Genomic DNA, 26,750 nt, shown 5'->3' with positions numbered 1-26,750 from the left:
TGTCATAGCTAAGATATGCATAAAGATGAGCAGTTAAGCATGTGCAATGACGGCCATCACGTATACACTACACCCTTCTGCCTGCACTTTTCCATTTCATCAAATGATCCATCATCAGTCTTATAGCCATTGACTTGAGTCCCCACTGTAAAGGCTGTGATCTTTGCCCCTGGTCCATTAGATCTGGCTGAAGTATACCTTTATAATTGCCACAGCGACCATCAAATGAATATATGAAAGCATGGTGGGGATGGGTAGAGGAGTCTGTCTGGTAACCTTTTGGCCTCTGGGTCAGCATGTGCACCAGATGCTTTTGTTGAGACAGTTCATTCTGCATATAGCTTCATACAGTATGGGTCTGTATGTCAAGATTATTGATGGACCCCCAACAGATATTTTATAGTTTGTGTTCGACCTTTAACATTGGTGGAGCAAAATGATGGCAGAATATGTGTCACTACTACAAACTACATCAGATTGAATGGTTTTGATTGTTGAATAAACCCTGTTTCTATTGTTTCTATGATCAGTGATCTGTGCTCTTTCTGTACACTTTAATTTGGATTTCTAAGTACTAAGTTAATTAATGTATTGGTAATATTTGCTGACCCTTGTAAGAGGGCACCTGAGTTGTAGCTTTTTTTTTATGCCTTAATTTGAAAGAGAAAACAATATTACCAAACCACCCTGTATAGTGCTATGGATGCTGAATGCGGTTTTCTTCCAACTAGTGACACAGTGGCAACCGAAACATCAAAGGCTTTGCAAACCCCCTAGAAACTGCACTTTGCAGATATACATAACAAACCATGACAAATGGATTCTGCCTTGACTTGCTTGTTTGTTTCTGGACGGCTCAAAGGTGTTACTGCTTTCCCATTCCATTTTTTTATTTTTCTGTTTGAACTGTTTAAACTGTTGTTGTAAGTATGCTACACTTTGTCCACATTATGCATTTTAGCTTGACACTAACTTACCATATTTTGCTTCAGCTATCTCGGTACTCCAGCCAGCCACCCCTCCCTGTAGCACTGTTAGCCTCTTCATAACAGAGACTCGGGCTTAAGCTGAAGCACGGTGATTAAGATAAACCCAACTGCAGCTGGACAATTACCTGACAACTAACCTTTTCTGGAGCCACTTAAGGATGTAAGGACCCCTGAGAACTGTTGTTTTCTGAGAGGAGCATGGCTCTTGATAGCAAGGAGTCTGGGAAGAGGCTAGCAATGAGCAGGTATCATAGCTGAGATTACTTAATTCCACCCACAGCATCTGAGTTGTTTCTAGACAGAGCAAAATGGGTATTAGGGATTGATTCCATCTGAGAAAGTGAGTGTTTGCACTGTAGTGCCTTCAGTGGAAGAACGGTGCATACTGTAATTCTGTTCAACATAAGGTCCTTCAGAGACTAGAAAAAAATATTTCTGTCTTTTTTCAATTTTAAACAAAGCATTGACTTGCAGTAATTTAATTTTGGAATGTTCAAACACAGACCCTAGGCTGATGTGGGGCTGCAACCTGATCACATACAAATTATATGACTGTGACAACTTTTTTGCAGTTCCAAGGTGAATATGTCCACTGTGTGGTGCTAAAGGTAAGCAACATTTTCTTGCAAGCAAATTAAGTTTTTAAGGTTAATGGTCAATCAAGTTTTAAATCACAGAAGCCACCTCCCCACCCTAAACCTTACACCTAAACCTAACAAATAGTGTCATAACAAGCAAAAGTGACATGTGACATAATTTTGTGGACACGTCGACCTGATGTGTCGACTACCATGCACTGCAGGACTCTTGTATTGTAAACGCAATGCTCTATCAGCTGAGCTATGGAACAATTTTATCGCACTCAAAAGAGCTTGAAAAAGCTAGTAAAGGTGTTTTGAAGCCTTAGCATTTAGTGAGAAATAGGGTGAAAAGTGTTTATTAACTGTTAATCTGCAGTTTTACTCGTGATTTGTGTGAAAGTGAATGAAAGTAATTGTTGTTGTAGCACCTCTAATGTTTATTTCACTCAGAAACTGCAGTAATACTTACAAAGAGCCATGTAAAAATTATTTGCAGCTGTAGTAATGTGATTTTATTAGTCTAGGTTGGGATATCAGTTACAGTTTTTATAAGATGAATTATGACACACTTAGGCTCAAGTGACCCTTAACTTAAACAGTGTCTGTTTGAAAAATGTAATTCCAAGCTCTTAATTTTAAGTATCACTCTCAGGCAGAAAATTCATAAACTAAAGATTTGGAATCACCACTGAGGCTGCCCGTCAGCCTTTGATTGCCTACTTTGTTTGATTGTGTGTGTGCTTGTGGATGTTATTGTGTTCCAGACCCTTTAGAGACCACATGGAGAGTCCTGGCCTGTGTTCCATACACTCTCTCATCCTCTGCCCAGGCCTGAAACACCACAAAGACTGCCCCCAAGCCAACAAACTTGGTAAGGGGTGACTGCACATAGACAACATTTGTTAGAGTTCATTGGATTTCATCAGTTGTGATGTGATAACTAATCAGGCTACATTAGTTATATGATGCCCAACCCATGTCCATACGTCCAACTAGACATCAAAACTGTTGCTTGTCGAGATGCTTCATAATAGCATCACAGTAGCTACTTGCTCCTGTGATTGGCCGAGGCAAAGCACACCTAACCTGCACAGCCAGACAGTCGGTCATTACCAATCCATTCTGATCTGTGACTGGGAGGGGTTTAGTATTCAACACTTATGGCTTTGTTCAAGTATAGCGCAAGCTTTCTCCTTGAGTTAATGCCTGCCGTGAATGTGGCTGTCAGAATCGAGCTTCTCTCTGGTTTACGCTCGTGAAGCAAAGTCAGGGGTTATTTGCTGCTATTTTTACAAGAAACGGGTTGATTTGTCTTAGGCCATTACCGTCTATTATGGTGGGAGTCTCTGGGAAGGAGGTGGGAAGCAGCAAATGCTGGCATTCTGCCTAAAGAGAAATCAATGAAACAAATTAATCCTTCGCAGGCCGCACTGACACAGTAATCCATCATTCAGGGGTGCTTTTACACACTGAATCAGGGAGCCAGGGCTGAGGGAGAGAGCCCCAAGGGATCGCTCACACACACAAACACACACTCACACACAAGGCAAGACATGAACAGACTGGTGGCATCAGCCACACAGCTGCAATCCTTCAGTCCAGTGTCTAAAGGGAAAGAGATATAATGTGCGTTTTATAATGGTCACTGCATGGCACATGAACCAAGGCCATGCTTCTGTAATGTTGACAGAAGATGAGGTTATAAAAGTAGAAAAATTTTTTTTTTATTTCAGTACACTGAGACATTCACATTACTAGAAAAACAGTGTGCATAGCTGCTCCGTATGTTCACGTAACAGAAATGTCGTCTTTAAATGAAGTCATTAGATGATGAGCTCAAGTGTTAATTTTTTTAGTGTCAAACCCTTATTTTTTTCTCTTTAAAATATGTTTTTTAATTAAGTTACATCCACAGGGTGAGGTCTGTAGTGGGGTATTGTGATCTTAGACCAGGACATGTCCATCCATAATGTGAATGAAAGGGAAACAATCCTACAAACATTTTAATATTAGAGCTGTTAGAAGATTAAAATACACCCATTTGTATTTGTTAATTTGTGAATGTTTACTTTTATATTAGCACTATACTTTTTATTATCTACAGCGAAATTCATGATAATGTACTGGGATGCTGTTGATTAAAACAAGCTGTGTTTTATTGCGCGACCTCGTAATAGTGTTGCAGATTATTGGGGTGATTCTCACAAAACCTGTGAAGAAAATGTCCTAGTCATATATTACTCTAAAATCAAAAGAAGCAAATTACTGCAATCCAAATAAAAATGGTCATTATGACATCCTCATGACCACAAGGTGAAATAAATCATATATTAACTTAATAATGTATTTATATTTCATAGTAGTACTCCTTTAGTACTGCCTTTCAATTGTACTTATTTTAATGAAAAAAAAAATCATTGTACAACAGCATTTTTGCATTGCTGTAATACAATGACTGTGTTATGGTAATCAGAATCATCATTGAACACAATGAGAATAGTAAAAGTAAAACATTTGCATGCGTTACGGTTACGAGAATGGGGGGGGGGGGGGGTACTTAAGTGTCCTGAAAATAATGTCACAATGCAAAAAATCATAGTGTTCATATATATAGGATTACATTTTTGTAATGGGGGTGGGGGGGGTGTACATTTTCTGGACAGGTTTCGTGAGAATCACCCATTGAGTCATCATTGTCTCAATGTTTTTTGGATCAACACACTTGCTAGTGTCCAAATTCGTGTTCACAATGTACAGATTCATGACATAGGGAACTAGGATGCGAGATGTGACACTGCAAAAGAATATGATGCAGAGGGGAGGTTTCACAGTGTAGGGTTGTATTGTTAAAAAAGATAAGCACTCACTCACATTGTTCCAGAAATCAGGCACTGTGATGTAAGAGCACAATCCTTCGGCTGCTGCTACAGTACACTGAAGAAAGGCAGGTATCATCACCAATAAAATGAGAGAAATTATCTCAGCCTCACTGAGAATTTTTATAAACACAATTATAACCACATGTAAAAGCTGACACTATAAATAACTTCCCCTTCCAACACCCAATCTCTAAATCACCTCAAGAAGGTCAAAAAAAAGTAGTATCTGTAACTGTTTCATGGCAGAGTACCCAGCCAATAAGAGAACAACTATCTTGTTTATGCATGTGATAGGGTTATGTGATCTGCTGTGGGAAACATCTCTGTCCTTTGAGGACTGTAGTCAATAGTACTCCACATAAAGCACGTGATTTTAGAAACAGGGAAACCTTAGAAATGAGAAACATAAGTACAATTTTGATATGCAGGTATGCAAAGTAATTTATTCAAAGGCCTTCAAATATGTCACTTTATTACTGGTCAAATTTTGTAATAGACTGTTTACACTCTGTACTTTAAACACAAGCACACAAAGTGATATAGCTCTGAATTTTAGTACATTATAGTGTGGCATCTCTGAATCAATAAGAAGTTCACCTGTGGAGTCTGGCGCTGCCATGTAGGTAAACACCAGGCACATATTAAATAAGGCAAACCCTGCCCTGCGTAGTGATGAGGGGATGCCACTTACCTTGCAAGGTGCAATATGTAACAATTTTCATGTAATATTCGTGTAAATTTCATGTAAAAAAATGTTTTGCCAATGTGTGAACGGCTTGTAACGCAACTTAAAAAACGAGCCCTTCCCGGACTTCCTAGGTTGCCTATTAAAGCCTGTAGACTGATTTTCATGTGAAGGGAGCGGGTCGCTTTTGCCAGGAAAATCCAAAGGATGTGACGTTTATGCGTGCTCCCGAGAGCCTTGCCTCAGTGCTTCTGCTATTCAACAGCGACAACAGTCTGCAACACTAGGTAACGTTATCTTAGAGATGGAATCCAGCAAACGGCCGGCTCCTAGCACAACACGACTGCTTCACAAACTCTGAGTATTTATCTACTGTATGCCATCTGGCTAAGTGGAAACGTGATCGTGGTCGAGTGAAAACTAGAGTGAACATCAACAGAGCATTCGATTCCTGGAGGGACATTCGTTCGGTTTTGGGGATCAAAACCGACCCTGAATTGGTGTTCTTCTTACTGGACAGGTAAGCTTACATAACTGCAAAGCATGTGAAATATAGTGCCATAAGGATTGATCTGTGTAATTTTAGCTAACTTGAACTTGCCTGCTAACATTGACGAATTGCAAGCTACCTTGCTTCGTAACTTTCAAATAATTTCAACGATCTTCTCTTTATACTAAAAGTCAGGTATACAGGATAAATTTAAGCTAATACGCTGGTTTCTTATTCGTAGTACAATATATGACATACAAAACATACAACAGTGCAACACAACTGCAGTGCAACAGTAAACTGTCTGGAATAGTGCAGTAGTATGTATCTGTATGTGTGTATCAGTATGCTATGTTAGCTGATAAGTAGTTATAGTTTAGTCTCAAAGTTTGTAGTAAAACAATCATAACTGTGTAATTTAATTATGCTACATCATCTGTCAGCATGATGCCGGTGAATCACGTTCAGTCTCTTTGTACGTTACGTCATTGTTTTGGCTGATGCTCGCTCCTGTCCCTATGGAGTGTGTGCACGAGCAGGAGCACCAGATAGCTGGCTGCATTTCACTTAACAGCCACAGGTGTCATTAATAACAAGAGTTTCTGAATCTTACATACTGCACCTTTAAGTTGACAAAAAAAAAAAAAAAAAAAAAAAAGATAGATGAATAGCAGTATGTTTTGTTCAAATCAAGAGGAAGGGATCAAAACATCAGAATCAACACAAACTATTTGCTATAACTGACATGATGTTGATGTGAAATGATAACAGGAGTGATTAGCCAATGGAATTATGTTGTTATTGTGGAATGAAGAGCAAGCAGCCACATATTTTATTTCAATGTTTACAATAAAACTGTGTATTTTACTAAATAAAGAAATATACCCCATGGGGAAAAGAACACATGGATTAAAATACCTCCTGAAATACACCACATCTCTTGATGCTAAATACATATTCTTAAATCATATTGTTTTTCCAACTCTGATGTTTGTGATCCATAGAGAACGCTCTGTTGCAAACCTCCATAATAATTTCAAAACAGAAAACACATGGCTTCAAATCAACTAAATCCAGCAAATCAGGAACATATGTTGACTGGTGAGTAGTTTGTTTCATCAGTCAACTGATAATAGCTCAATAAACTCATTGGCAGACAAGGCATACATATATTAGTCCACTTCAGAACAACTGAGAACCCTGTCAGTGTAATTCCAAAATCTTCACACTTTCATGCAGTGACGTGCACAGACCTTAGCAGGGACAGAGGCGGAAGGATAAAAAAGGGCACTGATATTTTTTTTATTTATTTATTTTTTTAAATGATTATTAAATATAAATATTTAACTAATTTCTTTGCTTTTTGAGTATTTAACCATTTTCTTGTATATATATTTTTCCTTTATCACAAATACTGTAATAGCCTATTCTGTTATATTTCTCACAAAAAAGCACCATGGTAAAACACTCGTTTATTTGTTTATTTTCAGACATGGTCTGTGATAACCCAATGTTTTTGACATGTGTCGTAGTAAAACCATGGTATTTTTTAAAGTACCTTGGAGTACCATGACAGTATCATGACATATGAACATGAGAAAGTGCGCAAGGCGATCGACTGTGTTCCGCGAATGCTACAGGGTCCTTGAATAATGTATAACATGCGAGTAAGGGCAGCCAGTGAAGTTTCTGGTGCCCCTCTAGGGTATGATGGTGCCCCCCTAGGGAGCTGGTGCTCTATGCAGACTGTGTAATATGTGTATAGGGAGTGGCAGTACTGTGGTAGCCTAATGGTATTTTTCTGAAAGTGATTAGTCTAATGGCTTATTAGTTTCAACAAAACCAAACTGGCTTTGGCTGAACCTGACAGCTCCCTCAGTTTATGTCAATATTCTGTAAAAGTCTAATTTAATTTATGTCACTGAATGCGACGCGACCGCTCCCATTATAGCCTAATTAATACATTTGTCTACACTAGTGGTATGCGATGTCGGAAGCAATCAAGTATTATTCTTTTGATGAACTTACAACACAATACACGGAGTGGACTTTTTATCTGACCTGTTACTCATCTGAGGTAACGGCACTTCGATGTTCCGGGGCAAATTTAAAACTGCATTTTATGCTTTCTTGAAGGGCGCTGCTGCAGGAAGGGATGCCACTCAAAAGCTTGTTCAAAACAAAAGTGAGAAAATTAATCTTTTCTCGGAGGACCCTTCCACAAGACTATTAGCTTGCGCCCCTGCTGCCTCATTCAGTGCACGTCAGTGCATTCATGGTTATTCTTCATCATTGTGTTTTCAGTCATAGAATAGAATGACAGTTCAAGATGATCATAATTTATTGCATGCATATGTACTTTACTAATAATAGGTCTCACATGCTGTATTTGCAAAAATAGTTGCCTGGATGTATTTAAATGGGCTGCTTAATTCATTATCACACATAATTGGTTACACTAACTAATTTAAACTGTTTGCCATTTAACCTAAAAATGTCCTTTATGTGGTCTGAATTAACTGTTTTTATTCAATACAAAAATATTAAATGTGACTGAACCTGTCTATATAAGTTACACAAACAAAAGTATGTTTTAAGGGTCAGTTCAGGTAGAAATAGCTCGCTAAAGTAACACATGCACATTTGAACTTTTTACACTTTACAAAAACAATGACTAGCATAGAAAATGTTTAAAGCATGTCACTGTTTTATTAATCATGTCAATTAGTTTCTGTTCTATTAAATAAGCAATAATGAACAACTGCAACACAGAAAAAGTGTAAGCTCACCTTTGTGTTATCTCCTTTTTATTCTCCCACTGTCAAGTTTTTTTACCTCTGTCTTTCATTTTTGTTTTATTGGTCCTTCTTTTCCCCTTTGTCTCTTGTTTATATGATGTACCTAATTTTGTGCTCAGAGGTCAGGGAGTTTACTGCTGAATGGAATTTAAGATCTGCAGGATGTTCAATTCACTGAAAGAAAATATACACAGCTTTCCATGCAGGAAGTCCCTCACTAACTGCTGTCCTAACCATGGGGTTTAAAGGGGACATTTGGAGTCACTTTGAAAACTTGCTGTTTCACAAAGTTTTGAAATAAAAGCTGTGGTGACCTATACCTATATTTATCAAAAGCTGATGTTTTAAGAGGTGTGGGGGGTTCCTACTTTGGGGAATGTGTGTTTAGGAATGACGGCTGCATTATTTCCTTTGCAGACAGATAGAACTGATAGAAGGAAAGAAGACACTCAATATACAGTACAAGAGTGTAAACAGAGATGTAGGCACTGGTTTTACATTTTATGAATGTGCATGAGTATGTGTTTGTGTCAGGGTATGCATGTGTATTAGTTTATGCCACAGAGTACACACTGTGTATACTATAAAACATAATCCAACCACTTGGATGTGTTTTTCAACCTTAACTCTGCTGATATCTCATAGCCGCCAGTCTTTGAGAATCTGAAAAAGAAACAGAGAAAAATATGTGCTTATTAAAAGTTCAAGTGCCCCTTTAGCTATTAATACACAGAAGAAGAAAAATTAGACAAGGAGTTAATCCCTCAGTATCAGTGCAACTATCTGTAAACTATCACTAAACACAATGTCAAGGCCCTTTGCAGACATACTCTGATAAAGGGGGAAAAAAAGACAGGGACAAATAGTTTTTTGGTGGCCAAATTTCCTTATCTGGTGAGCCTTTACCATGGACATGTGTAAGACAAAGCTGAGTGAAAGTGTTCAAAACCTTACACGAGTCAGTTTCTTTGTCAAAAAGATTACATTTGGGATGATGGTAATGATGAGAAACCTTTTGCTTAGTGACTGGATGGACATTGTTTAGGCAAAACTTGAATGCTCCTCTTGATCTGATTCCTGATTTGATGTTTGTTATTTAAATTGAGAGCAGAAGGCCTGATACAGACCTACTGTTCAGATTTTGGTGAAATGTGGCTGATTCTTGTCATCATCTTACATGTTGCAAGCAACTGTGTGCTGCTAGAAGTGAGACTAAACAGATACCAATGTGATATGCATTGTTTACATAGATATACTACACCACACCCTAAACAATTACTTCTGTAGTTATGAATCCTAACAGAATGTCTTACAACTTAAGCAAATCTAAACGAATGGATAGAGTATGACTACTAAAAGAAGGTAATATTAATAACTTCAGAAGTGCTTATATTATTATATTACGTGCTATTATGTAGATAAATATATTGCATGCACATAAATATTGTCATATGTAAAATTTGAAAGCTGTTAATAATATACATTAAAACAGTGGTTATCAACCTTTTTGACTCCAAGGCCCCCCATTAACCAGGAAGACATTTGCAGGCCCCCTCAATGCCCCAGAAGGCCACACAGGCTACAGTTCGCACAGACTATAATGAAAAAATAATAATCTGCATTTTCAATGGAGTGAGAAATATGCCAGTTTACATGCTGTAATCTTAATTTTATTTGTAGCTATTTAATCTAATAATTTTCATATATTTTATTTTACATTTTTAAGTCATATTGAGCCCCCCTTGGAAGTTTGCTGAGGCCCCTAGTGGGCCCCAGCCCTGTGGATGAGAACTGAAAATAATGAAATTTTGAAATGGTGGGATAATGATGAACTGTCAGTACTGTGATTCAAAATATAGCATAGTTTAATATCCAGTATTAATAACCAAGAATAGTGCTTGACGTGAGTTTAACAAACCAACGGTTCATTTATAGATGAGAAACCAGATATTAATGTCACTTTGGTCAGTCATAATAACTTGTAACCAGTTTACTTGTGAAGGAACACTTTCACTATAAAGCTACACCTGCTTCACATAGACAAACATGCTCTGTTGACATGTATAATGTCAATTTCTTGAAAATCTTGAAATATTTTTTAAGTTCTATTTCCAAGCACAGCTGTCAATTAAGTCAGACATCCTCAGCGCTCCTATTTTTTCATCATGTTTCAGTTGCCTTGCATTTTTTATTATCTATTTATGCCAGTTTACTGTGTGAGAGTATGTACAATTATGGTTGTGTCTGTGTGGAGGTTATCTAAATCGAACAAAACATACTTTTGAGACATTCTGGGAAATCCTCAGTTATAGAAACGATTAAAAAATAAAGCAAATAATGTTTGTTTGTTTTTTTAAAGCAAAACAATGTATTATTTTCTGGATAGTGTTAGGGTTTCATTTAGGGTTAGTCTGTAGTTATTTTAGTTAGCTTTATATTATATTACTTTATACAGAAGTCCATGCTGCCCTACAAAGTCAAAACGTCTAGCTTTGATTGTCCAGCCATATGTGGATTATAAAGTAGTCCCACTCTGTGTAATCTGAATCCTAGTTGAGGCAGACCTGTCTGTCACAGTTTCATATTTTGAGAGACCCTATTTCAGTTATTACTGCATTTTGCCTTGACGCGGCAGATATGTCTCCAAAAGTGTTTATGTGAGGATTACATTCAGGGGTATGGGATAGAAATTATATTTAGCAGAGTATAAAACAATTAAAAATGAATGGAAAGTCCCCACCACCATGCAAAACAAAAGTGTGTGTGCAAGTGTGTGCAGCTATAGGCTCAGAGCTCCTTATGAGTCCCTCTCACACCATCACTTTGTCCCTGATGCCTCACCAAAATACCTTGATGCCTGAGGTTGTGTATGTAGGTACAAGTACACCTGTAATAATTCTATAGCAATATAAGTACAATTTACAATACAATAATGCTACAACTGTTTTGTAATTAAACCACTTAAATGAAATACAAAGTCAGACATTAGGTCTCTTTATCTGTACTACTCCTGCAGGTGTACATTATCACAATTCTTAAAGCAATTAATCTCATCTGTCTTCCAACGTGAATTTGCCCATGACAGACGAAATTCCAATTAAATGCCTGCTACGGGTCGGTTTAAGCAGACCATTATGAATATGTGAGGCGACTCTCTCTCTCTGTACCTGCAGTCTCTTATCTTTCTTTCTCTTACGGATTCTTCTTTTGTGTTAAGCGGTTTGCTAGGAATACAGCTTCGCTCTTGTTCGGACATTTGTTGTAAAACTAAGGCAAACGTCCAAATAATTTAAGCAGATAAAAGTTGGGTGGGTGTTGTATGGATGTAGGCTAGTATACATTCTGTGTTGAATTCCTTTAGAACAAACTTGACCCGTAGTTTCCTGAATCTGCGGGGAATCCCTTGCAATAACAAAGTTTAATGGTCTGCTGATAGGTCTGGACTGATGTATTTTAGAGAAAATGATTGAAATATTAACCTTTTTTTTTTTTTTTTTACCACCACACACCACTAATCTGTATCCTTGTCGTCAAATTTAAGTAAGTCGATTTGTTGCTGGCAGCATGAAATACTTTGGTGCCATTATTGTGGGTTTCATGCCTTCTGAGGGAATGTCAAAAGCGTAAGGTAGCCTAATTATTGTGGGTCTGGGCATGTTTAATCTGCAGACTGATGTATATGATCTTGGTATCTGAGACCATCCAAACTAATTAGCACATAAGCTCTAAATAGATGATGTTTGTGAGCAATAAAGCCATTACATTGAGCATACACTTACAGTCTCTGGAACTAAGCTATACTACCACAAGCTAACTAGAAACATCGCCTCCTTCTTCGACAATAATAGCCTTCACTATTTCATAATGAATTCGGAATTCGAGAATGCATTCCGTTTTGTGGGCCACTTGAACAATTGATATGGCTGTAAAAATAGCGATATTGTCCTACCTGTTTCTCTACGTCATCCCCGACGGTCCCCCATATCACAATCAATAGTGCCCCAGACTTTATTATACATTTAATATATATATATATATATATCCTATTAAAAGATTGCCAAGGCAACATGTAAAATGACAGAACGTATGTTTCAGTTGACGTCTGTAGCTCCTCGGTAACTGCTAGGCCTAAATTCAGTAAGATCTCCATATCTGTAAACTAACCGATGTGCCCAAAATACCTTCATTCTAATAAACACAACTGGTATATTCAAATAGTTAATTATTTATGCCCAATTCTTGCTAAACTTTAATGAGCGAGTCACCTGTTCAATAGCTCACATCTCTCCCAACTACCCTTTCCATTAAGAGCTATTAGATGATGTCCATTGAAAGTTGCTGATCCATAGAGAAAATAGCAGTGGATAAAAGGCGATTTCAAGTGACCTTATCGTCCCTTTCAACACTAATGTGAGCCCCCAAATAGTTAGGGATCAAATTGAACAAAAGCCCCCTCCTCTTCCCTTTCAACTCACTTCTACTCAAACTGACAAAACCCACCACTGCATGAGAGGCGCGCAACGTGTTAAAAAAAAAAGGTATTCTCCACTGACCAATATATATATATATATATGTGTGTGTGTGTGTGTGTGTGTGTGTGTGTGTGTGTGTGTGTGTGTGTGTGTGTGTATATATGTGTATATGTGTATATGTGTGTGTGTGTGTGTGTGTGTGTATATATATATATATATATATATGTGTGTGTGTGTGTGTGTGTGTGTGTATATGTGTATATGTGTGTGTGTGTGTGTGTGTGTATATATATATATATATATATATATATATATCAAACTAGAGCAATTTATCTGTCCTGGCGTTGGGGAATTTTTTTCATCAACACAATACTTAAATATAGATGTTGATTTCTTTAAAAAAAAAAAAAAAAAAACAGCATTATCTGATGTATCAAGTATAACAGCTTATCAATTTGCTGTTCATCACATTTCATTTCTCGGCTGTTTTAATCTAAAACATGTTTGTGTTTCAAGGTTGTGATCAAGGTCTGCTTTGCTTACGGTTTCAAAATAGCCTATTACTTTCTAGCCTACTGATTAAAAGTACATTCTGTAGCCCATTTTAGAAGTATATTTGCGTATATTTTCAAATCATATTTATAAATACGACTTGCTTGCAACAATTGTACAATCTAAGCAATAATTGCATTTCATTTCTAAAATGTGCACATGGCTGGTCTGGTGTAAAGCAGTTCAGCCATTTCTTTGTATACGTTATGAAGCCATTGTAATATAGGCCAATATAAATCCAATTCAGTTACAAGTAGAGTTAGTGTACTTGAACATAAAGTTAGTCGGTTAAACAAGTGCATTGCTCACGAGGCAAGATAGGCAGAAACAACAGAATTCAGATAATTAGTGATGTAAATGCGTTTGCTAAATGTTAGCTTATACAACTGGTAGCCTATTATTAACGGTCTTTTGAAAGTCAACTAGATAGGCTATCAAAAGTGTCTGCTAAAATGTGGAAATATTGTATCCCTGCTGTGCCCTTAGAGTTTTCACTAGGCTATCTGACTCGAGCGGATTTGGGCTCACTTGGTAGGAGGTCCACCATTCGTGCTATTTTATTATTGTGGTAGTTCTTGTATAGGGAATATCTATTAGACTTAATGGTATAGCAAGGACGTTGTTTATTGCGATTTTAAACGAGGTTGCACGACCATCAAGAGAAATAACACCACGTTACAAATTGCATGGGGTGCTTTGAAACGAATAATTGTATTATGATTGTTATGATTATCATAATTATTATTATTGGCATTGTGATATATTTACCCCTTATTATAACGTTATCTAACATAAAGAGTAATCTCTTAGGCCAGTATTGATTTCAAATACATAGAAGTATCATGGTGATCACAAACTAAGCTTATGAGTTAACTTATTTTATTATAATTAAGACGTTCATTACTCAACTCATGACAAATGAATGCTTTAAGCAAGTAATTTACATTCCTCCTTTGTGTTTAGATTTAACTCATTAAAAGGCCTATCGCCTATCGCTAAAAAGACATGATATGGTCCCAAAAATCATAAGAAGTCATTATACTTAAATGTGCTCTAATATCTTTAACTGAATCCATTCGTCTTGGATTGTGTATCTAATTTGCTGGAAGTCAAAACAAGCTTGTCTTTCATAGCCTACTTTTAAAGTCATTTGAGAGAGACGTATTTAGAAAGCTTTTTTTTTTTTCTTCAACTACTTTTATATTTCTTTATTTGTTATGTTTCAGTGGATGCGTCAGTTCCACTTTAATCTAGATAAGGTGTATCGTATAATTCATTTAATCCATTGACGTTATCACTTAGACACTCAGACTGCTATCGATCTTCCCATTACGAGATCATACAAGCCGAATAACACATGTGAAAAGGTGTTTCGTAAAGGCGAACGGTCCGTCAAGTTTAGCATCATTTTTTTTTTTTTTTTTTTTTTTTCTAAGATCAAGCAGGCTAGTGTTAGTGATGATTAGAATTCTGTATTGTCTACTTTCGCGTTGCATTCACCTGGGTGTCCTAATTTGATATACTTCAAAGATTTTAGTTTGAAAGTTCACGTAGGCTACATGACAAGATGAATTGTATATGAAATGCAACTAATGCCGGAATTGTATAAAGTAATAAAATTACTTGCCTTTAAAATATGAACCAAACTGAGAAACAGCCGATCCCAAGTGATACCCACCAGTCGTTGGGCGCTCGTATTTTGAATGTCCAAGTGTCCACTTTACCATCTCTTCAGTGCTGCTTTCATGCGTGCCTTGTGTTCCCATTCGCTGTCCCGCTCCCCCTCTCCCCTCTCGCTCTCTTCCCTATCTGTGGAGTAAAACCTTGATTGTACACTTACGGAAGTTTCTCTTTGTTCGTTTTAATCTTATTCGTTTCACCTTTTCAAAGAACAGAAGACAGCAGCGTGCGTTTCTGCGGATCCGTGTTAGGAGAAACGGAGGAAGCTCCGCGAGTTGAGTTGAAAACACCACGAGATTGTTTCGTGGACGCTCGGATGTCGGTGTTTTGCTTCCCCTTCTGTACACACTCTTGGACTTCTCATGCTTGGAGCTCTTGGAGTTCATGTTTAAGAAAGTTCTGACAACTAGAGTCTGTCAGAGGATATACGAAGAGGTTTATATTTGTCTCGTCTACATTGTTCTCGTTTACGCATTTAAAGGATGGCAGCTGGCAATAGTCAACAATGCTTATTCTAAAAAAATAAAAAATAAAAATAATAAAAAAAAATTCTAAATTCAGACACTGCTCATTTTAAACCGGCGTAATGTTGAACAAGTCTCATGAACAAATAATTCGTGATCTTATGTTTTGCAAATAGAGCATTAAAATAAATTAAATAAACATGCATCCCAAAGCGTAAATCGTCTCTGAGCTACATTTGATAGGCTAAACATCCTTGGTAACAATAAATTAGTCGTTTTAATGTCGCTGTAATTGTCTACTGTACGCTAGATGGCAGCCCGATCCAGACATTATAATCCTGTAAAGCGCAGCCTTCGGCATTCATGCACAGAAAGCCGGTTTTCCTATGCATTATAGGCTACGTAGAAACGTCCCTCTTTAATAAATCAGTAAAAACACTCTGAAACATGACATTAGTCTACATTACAATATAGTCCTAGGATTCGTCTCTCATATGCTTGCTATCTGCTTGATTTGTGTTCCCAGTCACTTATTTGGTGTTCCGTTATTCTGATATATTTCAACAATCAAACTAGTGGAAGTCGTGTGTCCAAATACTTTTGTTTCTTCGTTTATACTCTGTGCTAATATTGTTTGCATGCAAAAATATGGGTTATGCATTGATTTAAGTGATTTCGAGCTCTTTTTGTTGTATTAAAATTACGTAAAACAGTAATGGGGTCGTCATAGTTCAAATTTGGTGGGTGTATTTGGGTATTTTTTTAATTAAGACTATAGCGTTGAACAAAGCACTCTAAAGTTTGAGGGGCTCGCGCCAGTCCCTCCACCTCGCGCGCATTTGTTTATATTTCACGTGCGCGAATAGTTCAGTCATTGCTTTCATCCCGCTTTACGCCGCTTTTTTCTGGGGTTTCTTCCTCTTTTTTGACAAAAGAGAGTCCATTCTAATCGGGTTTCAAAGTAAATAGCAGCGCAGGGGCGAGCGCAATGTAAATTGTGCTTGTTAGAGCCCTCAGTCGTAGGTAGCGCGGAGCGAGGACTCTAACCAATGGAGTGAAGGAGGCTTGGCTAACCTTAGCCTCCCATTTTCTCTCTCCCCCAGCGATGCAGGGTTCTGACCAGTCAGTCGCCTTTGATTATCAGTTGCCAGCAGCCCCTCTCTTGGCTCCTTGACACGAGCACCATATAAGGCGCAGCGATCTCCATAGAAACGTGTCAGTTTCAATAGTAGTGTCAAAGTTCACTATATACAGACATTCGCGCAGATCTCCGTTTCGGAAACATTGCTCCGCTGGTACTCCGTTAAAGCGCATTCTTTTTGGGGGGGGTCTCGGTTTCTTACATATTCCATCAGGTTTTTTTTTTCTTTTCTTTTTTCTTCTTCTTCTTTTCCTTGCTCTGTTCTTACTGGAGAGGTGAAACTACATGGGCACTCCGACGACGTTGTTGTTGTTTTTTCTGCTGGACCAGATGAGCTTTATTCATGAACATAGATAGAGAAATCCGTTCTTCAGTGTTTCCTCCTCTTCAACCGCGAAGACGGAGAGAAGAGCAAGGAAGAAAAAAAGAAGGGAATTTATTTTGCACAGCACCTTGGATCTCCGCTGCTCCAGAAAGCTATTCTTTTTGCTTCAGCATCAATGTGAAGAATTTTCATTGCGACATTTTTTAAGAAAACTGGTTTCTTTTCATACCGTCTGGGATCGCTTTCTCGATACGCGATTGGGTTCCCGAATGGCTGACTGCAATTTACCTTGGAACTGGCCTCCTGACAATTGCATATCCTGATCGGGTGCCTTTCTATCGACTCCAGTATTTTGAATGTATTGACCATTTTCTGCTCCTACTTTTTTTCTATGAGATTGAGTGCTCCGATTTGACTTCGCGCTGCCGTTCGTCCAAGGCTTCCCTTTATCCCTGCTCCGATATCCGAGCGACCAGTTCGCTTGAAAGCACTTTTCGGGCCCGAGATATGGCAATGGTAGTTAGCGTCTGGCGAGATCCGCAGGAAGACGTGGCCGGAGGACCTCCGAGCGGCCCCAATCCAGCAGCTCAGCCGGCGAGGGAGCAACAGCAGGCGGCGTCAGCAGCACCACACACTCCGCAAACCCCCAGTCAGCCAGGACCCCCGTCCACACCGGGCACGGCTGGCGACAAGGGTAGTCAAAATTCTGGACAGAGCCAGCAGCATATAGAATGTGTTGTTTGCGGAGACAAATCGAGCGGCAAGCACTATGGTCAATTCACCTGCGAGGGATGCAAAAGTTTCTTCAAGAGGAGTGTCCGAAGGAACTTAACATATACATGTCGTGCCAACAGGAACTGTCCTATTGACCAGCATCATCGTAATCAGTGCCAATATTGTCGGCTAAAGAAGTGCTTAAAAGTGGGCATGCGGCGGGAAGGTGAATATATTTTTCTGAACGCAATACACTGTTACTACACACAGGGCTTCTGCGTGCACAGCACGGGCAGGTTACATAAAGGTCGCACTGACTGTACACAGGCAAACGCGAAATAAATTTGGCTTACGTGCTTAAGAGTGTCAGGGGCGCGTACAGGGAGTTATACAAATCCGCGCGCATAGACAAGATCAGCATGCATGCAATAAAAGTCGTTTTGGTAGCACAGCATATCATCGTTTAGGCAAACAGCAAAGCGCCCATTTCAACTTATTATTACAGTTCCTTACTGAAATAAGGGGCTAGAGCTTTTATCACTGAAAATAAGTTGTATTAAGCTGTCGTTTTCAGCCGTAGCCGCGAGTAAATGTCTAGAGGCCTGTCTGTCCCCACTCAACCTCAGCTGTGTGAGAACAATGGCCTTAGCAACTTGCAGCCCACTCTTATTAACTGAGTTTAACGAAAGTGCCTTTATCCTCTATAACTGTCTTAAAAAAAACAGATTCGATTAACATACGAATAGGCCTATATATGTATATTTATTTGAATACGTTGTCGTTATGCTCGATTGTGGATAAAAAAAAAATTATTTTCCTATTCCATAGTTGTTGGAATTGTAATCATCACACTGCCTGTAAACTTAATACAGTATATATAAATATATATGTTACAGGCTTGTGTTTTATGTCAAATATTATTATAACTTGGCAGTTGAATAAAACTGAGGCTGCTTGTGTTGAGCTACATATGATGTATAGTTTTACACTGATTAGTGTTGATTTAAGCTCGCTCCTTGTCAGTTATAATGTTTACTACCTACTTGCAGCTCCGACAAAAACGCATACAAATAATCTAAAACTTAATTTGTTCGTGTGTAAAGATAGAAAAAGAGTGTGTCTGTATGTGTCTTCATATTTAGCCCACATACAAATGTAAACAGTAGGCTACTATCACTTAATAATCGACGTGGTTAATAGGATGAGGACCTCAAAGACTATATGAATTACACCCTTAATTTTCTTCGAATAGCAATGCAGTAAATAGTTTGTGATTTAGATGTATTTTTGTAGCTGTGAGGCAGTGGTCTAGATAACTCATTCACTCGCAGTGAAGCTTCCACATCAATGATGTTTCTCAGTTCTGGATGTACATTTCCTCTCCCTTTCTTTCTTTTTGTCAGCGGTTCAGCGAGGAAGAATGCCTCCAACACAACCGAACCCGGGCCAGTATGCGCTAACGAACGGGGATCCTCTGAACGGGCATTGTTATCTCTCCGGATACATCTCGTTACTGCTTCGGGCCGAGCCTTATCCTACGTCTCGCTATGGCAGCCAGTGCATGCAGCCCAATAATATTATGGGGATCGAGAACATCTGTGAGCTTGCAGCTCGCCTGCTCTTCAGTGCTGTGGAATGGGCGAGGAACATCCCTTTCTTTCCCGACCTGCAGATCACCGACCAGGTGTCCCTTCTCAGACTGACATGGAGCGAGTTGTTTGTGCTAAACGCGGCGCAGTGCTCCATGCCCCTGCATGTGGCCCCGCTGCTCGCCGCTGCCGGCCTGCACGCTTCGCCGATGTCGGCCGACCGCGTTGTGGCCTTCATGGATCACATTCGTATCTTCCAGGAGCAGGTGGAGAAGCTCAAAGCTCTGCACGTCGATTCCGCAGAATACAGCTGCATCAAGGCAATAGTGCTTTTCACATCAGGTGAGTGTGTGAGACTAGGCCTACTAAACGAGATAAGGGGGTAGTGCCATACAGAGAGGATAAGCATTGACATCTAGCTGACTACTGCTACTCAAGCAGACTTTGTATTTTTAAAATCACTTTAGTATACGTGTATGGGTGATATAAAAATATGTGATGCAATACAAAATGTCGACTATTATTGTGGTCAGCAAAGATGTAGCCTATTATTAACATAGCATTAGTGGGCGCTGATAAATACATTTTTTTCTTTTTTTTTTTTTTTTTTTTGATGCATAAACCTGAACAAAAATAAAATCCAGGGGAAAATCTATAGGTTTGACAGTAACCTGTGTTTGGGAAAGTTCGGACAATGTAGGAGAACGTTTTATAAATAAGTATAAAATCAAGTAATTGTAGATGCTACTGTCTATAAACATCTGAGACCATTACTGTTTAGAAAAAGCTTTCTACCGAGGCCTACACATGAATACGTGATTACTGGCGCAATTATAGGGTGATATTTTGAAAGCGACTATACGAATTCGCATAAATATCCATTAGACTTTGATGGCTGGCCTTTAAATAATGAGTTCGTTTACACAATAGTAAAAACTAATTACAATATAAATAAATAAATAAATAAATAAATAAATAAAAAGAATGAGCAAAGTTAACAATTTTACCAAAGCAGTGTTCTACACCAAGTGACCAATTGCGTTGTAACTGGTGTGTATTATTAAGTATAAAATGACATTTTATAACATTATTTTTAATATTATTTATAATACGTGTGCATTTTATGTTTCAGTTGTGACGATTTGGCCTTCGTCTGCAATATTATTTCAGTTGATTGTATTATATTAATTGAATCAACAAATTGAACAGATTTATTTTAATAGTTTGAATTATACACGTTGTTGAGGGAAAAAAAACAAAGTAGCACGACTACTTATTTGGAGTGCAGGCCAGAAAGGAAAGCATAGGAACTATTGTATTAGCAATTAAGCAGACGTCTCGCTTATTGCTTTTGAAACAAGACAAGCATATCTTCCTGATTATTCTGTGCCTTGCAGTCATAAAATGTGCAGTACTTTCTGCCTTAAGGTTATAATAGCAGCATTTAAGTTAAGCTTAAGTAGGCCACGGTCGGTTGTGCATTGTGTGTTATTTCTTAATCTTCAGAACGATGCGTTATTGTTGATGAAAGTATGTATAACATGCATCTTTACATCTAAAAATATGGTATCGCACAATGTTTATATCAATGTAAATGCACATATACAATGTACATATCGTAACAAATATCGTATAAGTATCGCACACAACCGTATTTTCTGTTCTTAACAATGAACTCCTTTCAAAGAAGTCCTATATTTTGGGTTTTGACTGGATAACCCTTTTAGAATAACTTGAAAAAAGCGACTAGTCGGTGCCTTGCACTTCAGTAAATCAGATTCTTAATCCATAATCCGTCAGAGCAATATGTTTTAATGATAACTATATCTTAGTTTTGATTTGTTGGCAGGCCGAAAGCGATGCTATCTTAAAGCTGGGACATATGGTCTACATTTTTCACGTGCTGGATTAATAATTAATAATGCGCCTCTCTTGAGTTCAGACTTAAATGTAAATCGTTAAGTAACCTATTAACAAAGGCATTCCTACACATGCGAAAAACATTACAGTGTGTTTTGTTGCACTCTCTCTCTCTCTCTCTCTCTCTCTCTCTCTCTCTCTCTCTCTCTCTCTCTCTCTCTCTCTCTCTCTCTCTCTCTCTCTCTCTTTATAACAGTTCTCTTTGCACATGCTGGCTGCAGCAGAAAGTGGCCCATAAGGTCACATTACTGAGAGATTTTAGCAAGGACTTAGCACAGTTCAGAAGTTCGGAAGGTTATTGTATTTGACCGCAGTGCGCTCCAGTCCAGTGCAATTAAGATCAGTCTCTGAGGCATGTTGCATACCACGCCCTTACACTATCACTTAAGTTGACGAAAAAAACATAAACTCTCTTTTGAGTAGCTTTAGCACAGATGCAATATTATAATAGTGACATAGTACTTTAAGTACTTTAGCTCTAATGGCTCGGTAGCATCTGGAGAGTAATTAGGTCATAATTCGGTTATTACCATACCCGATTCTCTTTCAATTTTGTAGCTATTTCCATATATTCCAGAAGACATGGCCGCCTTCTTGATGCTCCCCAATCGAGTGCGAGCTCAAAGCTTTCTTCTCTGCGTATACGCGTTGTTTAGTCTGATTTGTGAGCGTGCGTACAGAATGTCCCCTACAACGCAGGGACTACGCTGTATTACTCTTGAGGGACTGCATCGTCTTATTGTTTATTTATATTACAGGCAGCCGTATACGCTGCGTGATGCATGATGTTGAGCTCATGTTTGTTCATCTCACTTTGTCAACAACACGTAACGCTGATGCTGAATGATAACCTAGGCCTCTTTTCTGTGCTGTGTTTTGTCTGCTCAGACGCTTGCGGCCTGTCGGATGCCGCGCACATCGAGAGCCTGCAAGAGAAGTCTCAGTGCGCCCTGGAGGAGTACGTGAGGAGCCAGTACCCGAACCAGCCCAGTCGCTTTGGCAAGCTTTTACTGCGGCTGCCTTCTCTCCGCACTGTCTCTTCCTCAGTAATTGAACAGCTGTTCTTCGTTCGCTTGGTAGGTAAAACTCCCATTGAAACCCTCATCAGGGATATGTTATTATCCGGGAGCAGCTTCAACTGGCCCTACATGTCCATTCAATGATCCGAATGAGCGAATGAAACAAAAAGACTAAAGGACCACAATTCTGCAACCCCTTTCAAGAAGACTATATATAGGACCTAATTTCTGACCACTTAGGAAGACACTGTTGTTTTTTTTTTTTTTTTTTTTTTTTGTCTTCTGGGACCGAAATGGAATATGTAATGTACAAAGATTAAAGGACTGGACTTGCTCCCGTGTAAATCCATCGTCGTCATCAAGAACACTCTTCATTTTGTAAAATACTAGTCTTTATTTTCTTTTTTCTTTTTTTTTTTCTTTGTAAAGAACAAAATACGTACAAATAAAATGAATTACATCATATGCGCAGTAAATGAGCAAGACTTAGCGGGAAAGTAATGTTTCCAAGCAATTATAAGAAATGTCCTGTGTCTATGTATCTCTGTTTTGTATTTTTTCTGGTTCTAAACCAGTTTTTCTGTGATTCTATACTAATGATTTTTGATATAACCTTTTGCTTCTTATAATGAGTGCGATATTTGTTGTTGAAGCTATGTTCTCCAAGAATTAAAATTGAAGTGAGAATTTAAAAATAAAGAAAAACGTTAGTCAAATAAGACAGTCTAATCGCAATGACAATATACTGATGGTTGAACCTCCCCCCACTTGATGCTATGGACATGCAACTTCGGCAAAACTGACCTCATGGACATTTTAAGGAGAGGACACCGGTGAAACTTTTTTTTCTTGGTCGTGTGTGTGTGTGTGTGTGAGAGAGAGAGAGAGAGTGTGTGAGTGTGCGCGAGAGTGTGTGTTGAGTCAATCATCATCCAGAGTTAAAAGACATGAAAATCAAAAGCACTTTTAATATATCATTTTCAAATACATTTTGTTTGTTTCGTCTTGATATTTTCGCTATTTCTTTTATATTATTATTATTGGATGTTGCCTTTCATTTTTGCTCAATCCATGATATGCCTGTGCTGAAGGGTCGCGTGATAAAGTTGTGTGATGGTGACTATACTATTAAAAAGGAAATAGGCAACACTGTCTCGCTCTCAGCAAATTCAATGTTGTTCATGCTATTGCTATATAAGCCATTCTGATGGAGGGTCTTTGGGGTGTGCTTTACATGGATGCAGTGGTGCAAAAGGAAATACTTTATTTCTGTTTGGTAAGGAAGGACAACGAAAAAACATAGGTTTGTTTCATTAAAACGTTTTGTTGTTGACATGTATGTTGACATTACATTTCAAACCCGCCGAGAACTTTCCGGTGATCCATCAAGGGAATTTCTGAAATACTGTAAAACCTTAGAATACCACAGATGTTACAAATGCAAGCATTTGATTACATTTAAGCGGCATATTTATTCTCTGTGCTCTCTTTGGTGAGCATGTGCGTTTTCTATATTATCTGGAGGCACCGCATCGTGCGCAGAATAAGATTTCTGTGACGTTGCTGCCGACTGGTTCAAAGATCTATGCCTGTTTCAGCGCATTAATGTTTAATATTTTTCCCAGGCTGAACTGAAATACTTGCTCACAGTCGAGGGAAAGATGAACAGAAATACCAGCCCTCTAATAAGGCAATGAAGTTTTCTTCCTCACCACAGTGTTGAGAAGCAAAGATGAGAGAAAAAGAAAACAAATTCATCTAGACAAACAGACTATTACTTTGAGGTGACAGTGAACGGATCTGTGTTAGGACAGATGTTTTCACTAGGAACGTAATAGCAGTTATAGCCCTTGTATGATCAATCTAAGATATGTATAATGCCGCATGTAAGCCGGTCGATAGGAACACTAAATGTGATGCATTGAACCGAGATAGGGAGAAATGCATGTGCAGACTCATATGATTGGCCAGAACCATGAGAGGAAAGCACGCGATTGTCCTTAATACACACGTAAATATATTTACGTTGTTGAGTTATACCTACTGTCAAGAACTTCTGCTGACCCCAGTGTCACTGACATTTTTATCAAGTGCTGCTTTTTTTATATATCCAATCATTATGTTGGTTCTCGGTTTGTTTCCCATAAAGAGAGCTTTACCTAATAACAGAAATAAAATGCGGGTTTGATTTATCCCGTGCAGTAATTATGTGTGAATTAGATTGTTTTTCAGTAAACCTACCAGGTAATACTGGCGTTGACATATGTTTCATGCAAATAATCTTTTTGCTTGTAGCGCAGTTTTAAGCTGTCTGTGGTTCAGCATATAAGATGGAGTCAAAGCGGGCTGCAAGAAACCACATGGCCAAAATATTCCATTCTCTTTTTATTCGAAATATACAAATGTACTATTTACATATGCTCGCAAAGGCCGATAATGCTTAATGCCTATGAGCGTTAATTTCACCAGCGTTTATAGCCTGTTGATTGCCTCTGCTGTTATTTTACCCATTACAAAAATAAATAAATAAATAAATAAATAAAAATAAAATAAAATCGTCAGGAAAAAGTGTACTGCAAGCGAGACCATAAAGGCCTAGTTCTTCTTTCTTATTTTCTGACTGGTTACCTCAGATGTTCAAAACAATGGCTCTGTCTTGGTTAAATATGTTCAGATTAGTCGCTATAAGGAGAGAGGGATGAAATACACCGGGGGAATTCTGCTGATCTCATGGAGGAAAAGTAGAGAGACTTTTCGTATCATATTCAATGCGTTGTCGATTTTTAAAATCATAGTCAGTAGGCCTAAAATTGCCCCTAAACAATAACAAAGGCAAGTGTGCCCTTGTTTTTTAGTGATATAATGCTTTGACTAAAGTGTTGACCATCCCATTGAGCATAAACTTAAAACACTTTCATGTTCACCAGTAATGAGATCAAAATCCCTGAAGATTTTTTCCCCCTCTATTTCACGGGAAATAGCCGAATGAGAGGAACGCATTCTATTGAGATTTACATTTGTTGGACTTGAGGCTATATAAAGCAATAGTTGCTAAGGACTTACTTCGTGCCATGTGTTCCTAATTAACAAAGCAAAATGTATCCATAAAAGAACATGAATCATATGCAACAAGAAAAAAAAAAAAGAAAAAAAAAGAAAGAAAAAAAAAGCTATTCTGTTCTCTGAGATACATGCATATGTCAGCCTGTGTTGTGTACTCATGCGCGGATGTTTGAATTTATCCTTTCTATTTCGTACATTTTAAATACACTTGATCTCTAATTGAATGCCAGTCGTTAACGTCGATTTCTCACTTAGATTTGAAGTAGGTTAGGGCGTTTGCATGGTAGTTTTACCTCACGAAAAGCACTACCGAAGGCACATTCAGTTTCCAGCAGAAAATAAATTGTCACTGTGCGCTTGGAATGTAACTGCTGTTAGCTTAGTCACGCTTGACTGAGGTACGAGTGTTTATCTGACAAGTTTAGGATGTTCGGACATAATTTATCGTTTTTCACGTTGTCTGCTTGGAGGTGAAGAACAGAGGCCTGAGCGTCTGGTTAAGACGTCTGCGTTTCTTCGATCTGGAGCACTTTAGTCGTTACAGTGGTATATCCAAAGGAAGCTTAATTTGTGTTGTTTCATTTAATAAGCAAAACACACAAGCAAGGAGTGATATCATGTCAAAGATCCATCCATCCATCTATCCATCCATCCATCCATCCATCCATCCATCCATCCATCCATCCATCCATCTATCTATCTATCTATCTATCTATCTATCTATCTATCTATCTATCTATCTATCTATCTATCTAGTCTGTCTGTCTGTCTGTCTGTCTGTCTGTCTGTCTGTCTGTCTATCTATCGTCCGTCTGTCTTTTTATGTATTCATTCCTCCCTCCATTTGGTCAGACACCAATTGTGATAGTGTAAAGTGTAAGGCTACTACATTCAAGTAAGACAAGGATGTGGGAAAGGAATGATTTTAATTGATTTATCCTTGTGCATTTTGCTTTGTAATTACACAAATGTTCTGTTTACATTATGCCACAGAGGCCATATGCAGGCACAGGGATGACGCTACATTTCTGTTAACATTCTCAATGATTGCTGCATAATTCTGCGTCCAGAGAGCTCCCAGCAAGCTTAAGCCGTGGATCAAATCCAACACAACAGGATATAAAATATCCCCAGTTGTGAACGTAACATAAGGCGACGCCTGTGCTCGCATGTGTGTGTGCGTGCGCGACTTCGTTGAACCGTAGAGTTGTGTGTGTATGTGTGTTCCACTTCAAGTGTGTGTGTGTGTGTGTGTGTCTGTGTGTGTGTGTGTGTGTGTGTGTGTGGTCGTGCCTGGTGTGAGGTATACGGAGGCGAGAAAGCCCAGATCGCTGTGTAAGCGATCCCTTTGTGTTGATTTAGGTAGACGTTTGCTGTATATAACGTTCA

At 38.4% G+C, this 26,750-nt stretch overlaps 1 protein-coding gene across 1 annotated transcript; it reads left to right on the top strand.

The window, feature by feature from the left end:
• Nucleotides 1-16,701: 16,701 nt before the first annotated feature.
• LOC127439459 (nuclear receptor subfamily 2 group F member 1-A) lies at nt 16,702-26,034 on the top strand. Its single transcript, XM_051695672.1, has 3 exons — nt 16,702-17,996; nt 19,174-19,701; nt 22,168-26,034. Exons 1-3 carry the CDS (start codon nt 17,564-17,566, stop codon nt 22,440-22,442), a joined length of 1,236 nt encoding a protein of 411 aa, XP_051551632.1. The 5' UTR covers nt 16,702-17,563; the 3' UTR covers nt 22,443-26,034.
• The last annotated feature ends 716 nt before the right edge of the window (nt 26,035-26,750 follow it).

This window comes from Myxocyprinus asiaticus, chromosome 4 (assembly GCF_019703515.2).
Source record: "Myxocyprinus asiaticus isolate MX2 ecotype Aquarium Trade chromosome 4, UBuf_Myxa_2, whole genome shotgun sequence".
Taxonomy (NCBI): Eukaryota; Metazoa; Chordata; class Actinopteri; order Cypriniformes; family Catostomidae; genus Myxocyprinus; species Myxocyprinus asiaticus.
Note: the sequence above shows the minus strand (reverse complement) of the source record. Positions and strands in the feature narration are given on the sequence as shown.

Coding starts and splice junctions, on each gene's coding strand:
- LOC127439459 (XM_051695672.1), top strand. CDS start 17,564: ATGGCAATGGTAGTTAGCGTCTGGCGAGATCCGCAGGAAGACGTGGCC. Junction 17,997..19,173: donor AGTGGGCATGCGGCGGGAAG/GTGAATATATTT, acceptor TCTTTTTGTCAG/CGGTTCAGCGAGGAAGAATG. Junction 19,702..22,167: donor AATAGTGCTTTTCACATCAG/GTGAGTGTGTGA, acceptor TTGTCTGCTCAG/ACGCTTGCGGCCTGTCGGAT.